Source organism: Podarcis vaucheri (genome assembly GCF_965113315.1).
Source record: "Podarcis vaucheri genome assembly, chromosome: 3".
In the NCBI taxonomy this organism is placed as follows: Eukaryota; Metazoa; Chordata; class Lepidosauria; order Squamata; family Lacertidae; genus Podarcis; species Podarcis vaucheri.
In genome coordinates, this window is record NC_138761.1 from 79,600,372 (window position 1) to 79,606,371 (window position 6,000).

General features: G+C 46.5%; 1 protein-coding gene across 1 annotated transcript in view; it reads right to left on the reverse strand.

Moving 5' to 3' along the window:
* Positions 1 to 491, reverse strand: part of FUT9 (fucosyltransferase 9) — a 51,419-nt gene extending 50,928 nt beyond the window's left edge. Inside the window, exon 1 of the mRNA XM_082216670.1 lies at positions 26 to 491. Within this exon, the coding sequence (XP_082072796.1) occupies positions 26 to 167 (142 nt within the window). The 5' untranslated portion in view covers positions 168 to 491. The remainder of the gene's footprint in view (positions 1 to 25) is intronic.
* Between the last annotated feature and the right edge of the window lie 5,509 nt (positions 492 to 6,000).

Below are 6,000 nucleotides of genomic sequence, written 5' to 3' on the forward strand. Positions count from 1 at the left end.
AGGGAGGAGCCACTCCTTCACTCACCCGTCCTCGGTGGGAAAAGGCGGGAGCGCAGCCGAGGCGCCGCCCTGGGGGCAGCGGGGCAAGAGGAGCAGCACGAGCAAGAGCGGGCGCAGGGGGGAGCGGCCGAGCCGGGGCTGCTCCGGCGCGCGCTCTCGCTGCCCATCCTCGGCGCCGGTGCTGGATGGAGGAGGCTCGGAGAAAGAGAGAGAGAAGCAGGAGAGGGAGACACGGAGAGAGAAAGGATTCAGCCTGGGGCTCGCGCACGCGCGCGACCGGCAGGCGCGCGACCGAGCGAGGTGGGGGGGGGGAGAGAGAGAGGGTGGCTGGGCTGCTGGTGGCGATGTGAGGCGCGCGCGGGGTCGCTGCTGCTGCTGCTGCTGCTGTGGAAGACGCCGGCTGGTGTCGCCGCGGTCTTCCCGCTTCGCCTCCCACCCCACCCCCCTGCAGCAAAGCCTCGCGGTTTCGACCCGCTCGCCGAGGAAGTCGGAGCCGCTCGGCCGGGCTGGGGTGGGCGAGAAGGAGAGCCGGGGCTGACGGAGCGCGCAGGCAGAGGGGTCTCTTTTTGTGAGGGGCCTCCACCCCCTCGGTTTCTCGCGCACCCACAGCAGCTCCTTCCGCGGGGAAGGTCGTTCTGTGGCAGAAGGGCAGCGAGAGCCCCCGGCCGCCCCCTCGCTCGCTCGCTCTCGGCTCTCCGTCTTCTTCCCCTCCCGCTCGGCGCCCCCCGCTTCTCCAGCGCTGCCTCCTTCAGAAAAGGAGGAGAAAAAGAGGCAGGCAAATCAGGGTTATGCAAAAGCCAGGCAGAAGCATCCCTCATGGATGTGTGACACATCGCAAGACGGGCTTTTCCTTCCTCGCTGCTATGATCATTTGTCCCCCTTGTGTGTGGTTTTGCCACATCGCCTTTGTTGGCAACAACGTAACGCGCGTGCAACAATGAGGAGGCGAGGAAAGCGGATGGCCAAAGACATGTCCGTTTCAGATCGGAGAGGGGTGGGGGTGGGGGGGGTTAGGCTGGATCTGCCTCTTCGCCTTTGCAAATAAAGGTATCATCCAAACGCGGCGGCGGGGCGCACCTCCGAGCTGGGCAGCCGAGCGTAAAGGCAGATCCAGCAGCAGCACCCGACGCTTGCGCACGTGCTGCTCTCAGTATTTGTTTTCTTGTCTATCTGGGAAGGAAGAAAGGAGTTCGGGATACAGAAAGGATGCTCTGTTCTGAGCACTTGATTCTAGCCAGCCAAAGAGACGCAGGAAGGAGACCTTCTGAAAATAGAAACAGCCTTACACTGGGATCGGGAAGAAGTTTGCGATGCAGAGCTTTGCAGGAATGCACAGGACATCTCAAGGGATTTGTTAAAACTAACAAATAGTGCCATCAAGTAAATTTACGTTTAAGCCTATCAAAACGTATTTTGACGTGCAAGGCCCAAGGGGGGACGTAAATATATGGAAATTAGGCAAGCAGGTGCCAAAAACAGATACTGGACTGTCAGCAGCTACCTAAGCCATATTTTTTCAACCAAGTGTAATTCTGAAAACTGAATGCCTACAGCTCATACATATAGGAAGCTGTAATCCACACTGGTTTCTCGCTGCTCTAATTGGCTGAAAAGAACCACCTATGATGCACAGAGTGAATGATATCTGGGAGGAAAGTATCTGCTTTGTTTCCTCTGTGGCACTTCTTGAACTCTCTGCTCCACTCAAGTTCTGGGGTTCTGCCTCATCCTAATTAAGGACTAGGTAAGACACACAACAGCAATGAGACAGAATTGATTGGCACTGCAAAGTGCTTTGGAGCACAGATTTTTTAAAACAAATCTGAATCGAAATGGTACAAAAAAATAAAATTGATATATTGGCTAATAACAACAAAATAAAGACAGGACACATTTGAATACAGTAGAAGGTATATTTCAAAATACCATATGCTTAGACATGAATGTGGGTAGCATTGCTGTTTTCGCACCCTACCAGTATTCAGCTGGAAACTGAATACTATGATGATGATGATTGATTGATTGCTGCTCCTCTCCCTCAGGTCCCAGGATGTGTTACACATTAACACAATACTAAAAACAATATAAAACAACTTACCAGGCCAGATGAACATCTGGACTGGCCTACCATAGCTCCTCGTATATCCTACAGTGTTACAACAAGAAGGGGTCAAATGCAAAAACGTGTGGGGAGATTGAGGAGACAAGAAGAACATATGGACATAGACTGCAGGGAGCAGCTCATCCGCTCTGCTCTGCAGCTGATCTTTGCAGAGCATGGCATAAATGCCATCACTAAATGGCTAAATGCTGGCACAGAAGCAGAAGGTGAAAGAGGATATAGGAATTACCTGAACATGAGCCAATAGTATAATGCCTCTTTTCAATGGCCTCTGCGTGTGATATGTGCCAGAGGTGTGCATTCAGTTTAGGTGAATCCAAGAACTGAAGCAAGCTGCCTCAGAAAGATTCAGGAGTCATCCAAGCCAAATTGGGCTGTTCAGAAACCCATTTGAGACCAATTCAGAGATTTGGAAGGGCACAGAGACACAGGCAGAAAATGTGTGAAAATTGATAGATTTTCCTGCAAGCTCTCTATGTAAGGAAAGCACCAGAGAGTAGGAGGGAGAAAGGTATAATTTTATGGTTGACAGCTCTGCTTCCAACCAAGGGATCATTTTACCTGGACACTCCTTTTCCCCTCTGCTTTCAGTAATGCAATGTAGAGGGAAATGGTTGGCTAGCATCAACTGAGCAGGAACAAATATCTAACCCCTTCTTCCACCCCCACTCCAAATTTCTTCGAATTCTCATGAAAAATTCAAAAAGTTATAGGCAATCCTTAAAAAAAACAAAACACCTCAAAATGTAAAGCTTGCTTACATTAAAAACCCCTGCATCTATTTGTCTGAAACTTGATAGGTTTCAATCTACTGTATGTGCCTGCATATTTCATTCAATTTGGTTAAACAGCAGAAAGGTTGCTGCCAATTGTTGATTTCCCTTGATATCCAGTGTGGAGGTTAAGAAGCTTCAGATATTCTGTGTACACACATTTAAAGAATTATTGCATACCTGAGCCTCTTGCCAATTTATCCATCTCTTTGACCTCCCTTCCTTTGCTTTATAATCACTGTCCAGACACTGTTCTAATGAGGCTCTTGTGTACTGCAGGTTTGTACTGGACTGGGCTAATGGATCCACTCAGAAAACTACTGCTGGAAACCTGGTAAAATGGCCTAGTAGTATGCTTTTTACACAAATTGCAGGAAACGCATCTCCATAGGAACTAATTGTTAGGACATTCCTGAAAGAGGACATGCCTTTCTCTTCAGTTCGCTCAGCTGGGGCTTTTATAACTTGAGCCTGTCTGCCTGGAAAGACTGCAGTTTGAGTCAGAGGCTGAACAGAATTTTGGGGTGCTTGCTGTCTTTCCCAGGATATTGATATGGGAGCAGTGGACATTTAAGCTGTGCCTTTCCCTATGTTCAATCTGTATATTTGAAAATAAAGCCAAATATGGGAAATATCAACAATTTCCGGTGACCTTTGAAAAGTTGTCTAGGTAAAAGCAGAGTTCCTGGAACTTCTCACGTCTCAGAGAAGTGGGGCAAGCATAACTGTATGATGCTCAAACTGCTGCCATATGGACCTTTATAAAGTTAATGGGTATCACCGGATGAAAAAGCACTGGTCTTCTGCTCTCTGTTAATCCTAAGCAAGGCAAGTCCTTCCCTCCATTAAAACTGAGCTAGCCAAACATGTAATATCTGCAATGTCTCCAAGTCCACAAGTTATAGATTAGCAGGGAGATGGAAAGATCTGGGTGAGAATTTTCACCAGCACTTTCCTCTACCCCAGATGGTATCTAACATCTTTCCCAAGTCCCAGTCAGGTGTGGGTTCCAGTTGGTCACTCAACAGCAGTTGTCAATCCAATATGGGGAATAGAATCCTTAAAAGTGGTCTGTGCCACCACCACCCTGCCATCTTGGTTCATCATCCTTCAAGAGCTAACCATCTACATTCTGTTACCCATCAGTCGACTGAGAACCTGTTTTCAACTTTCGAGGCCAGCATAGATAGATCTACAGCACTCCTGTCACTTTAAACCTGCTTTGTGCACTTGCCTTCTTACCTTCCTTCTTAATAAAATTTCATAAAACTTGGCTGCTGGGGGTCAAGAGTGTGTCACTTGCCAATCTCAAGGATTCTTGTAGTCTCCCTCATGCCAGTAGGTTGCTTGGGTTCCATGATGTAGAGTTAACCATTATGCTGCTACTTCAGCTATAGGTGGCACTGTGTGAGTCAAGCTGCGGTTTAGACTGTTCATTGTGCAATGAAGCTGTTCCACTATTCAGCAACCATTTTGGCCTGGCCTCTTCTCTGAAATCACCTGTAAGGTTCATGCTATAGAAGTATGCTATATTGGGGGGGGGGTGGTGGTTACTAAAGATCAGCAAGTTGTGTGGTCCCTGGGAGAGGCAGCTTTCACTTCCTACTGTAGGTAATAGTAGAGGGATCTGGCTGAGAAACACGGGTCATATTGCATCAGGATCCTGTGATCTAGTATTTCCTTGGATGTCCCAGTATTTTTTCCCTTCTGATGTGCTGTGAGTTGAGAGTGAAGTGGAATCCTAAAGCACAGAAAACCAAACAACATCAAACTGTCCTAAAATGATTTAATATGTAAGATGCAGAATTTAGCATGTCATTGAGTGGAAAGTGAGGATGGGGGGAAGAATCATGGAGAAAGGAGGTTTAAAGCTGCATGTTCACTATCAGCCTCCAAATTATGGGAGGAGTCTTTTGTAAAACTCTTTTAAACAAACTTTTAAATAAACAACAAGCACTTTTTCTTAGGTTTGACTCTTGTCAGAGCAATGGACTGGGTTGTAGTTATACACACACACACTCCATTTCTGCTACAACACCATATTTACTATTATCCATTTTCCTGGAAACATTCCAGTATCATGAATTTTCAAATGCAATATCTGCATTTGAAATATTATCTTGTAAATAATAGTGCCAAAGAAGCACCAAGTTATTTAGCCTTCTCTGCATCATCTGCCAGTATCCATCTTTCTGAGATGAGGAGTGGTGTCAGCCTTCCTTATATATTATGAAGTGTTTGCTTAGAGGTTTTTCTAAAGTTATTCATTGAAAAAATTAACTGAGTTTGGTCATTAAATCAAACAGGAGACCAGTGTCCCTACACTTCTACATTAGAACCAGTAATGCTTTCAGATGTTTTGGGTAAACTATTACCAATCTGGCAAATAGCATCACTCATCCCTTCGCAAATGTGGAACGCTTGTTTGGTGGTGTAGAATTATATAGGAACAGAGCAAGCCATCTGATTTATTCATGTTTTCAAAATCCTGCCTTTGTATTAGCATTCTCAAGATAGCTAACAAAATTAAATTCCACAAAGAAAATATACTAAATCAATGGAAAAGCATTATAACAGTTTTGCAAAGTGTGTGATTCCCCAATCCAAAAATAGCTTACCAGCCATTAATTGTGGTCTGCCAAGTGCTTGACAACCTGTGAGTGTGCATGGGCATTTTGCAGCAAGCAAAACAGGGGCTTCATTGAGGCCCTGGTGGATAGGCATGCATGACCTGTGGGTTACACTTGCTATATAGTTCACAAGTTCTGCAAGTGTGCAATATATCAAACATGAGAATAAAGTAATTGCGGGGGAGGGAATGGATGCTTGGTTTTTGGCCACTCTTTCTGCTTCTGTTATTTGATGTTATTCAATAGCTTCCTTTGTAAAATTTTGAAAGCAGGGGCTCCAACAGACTATCTAAACAGTTAAGACAGCCCAAGGCTGGCCTGCCCATGAGGCGAGATGAGGAGGTCATCTCAGGTGGCAGATCTGGGCCGAGGAGTGCATTGTTCACCACCACATCTCCTACTCAGACGTTACACCCTTGCCATGCCTGTGATGTGGACAAGCTTTCCCGTCCTGTGGATACCTGGCCCCCCCAGC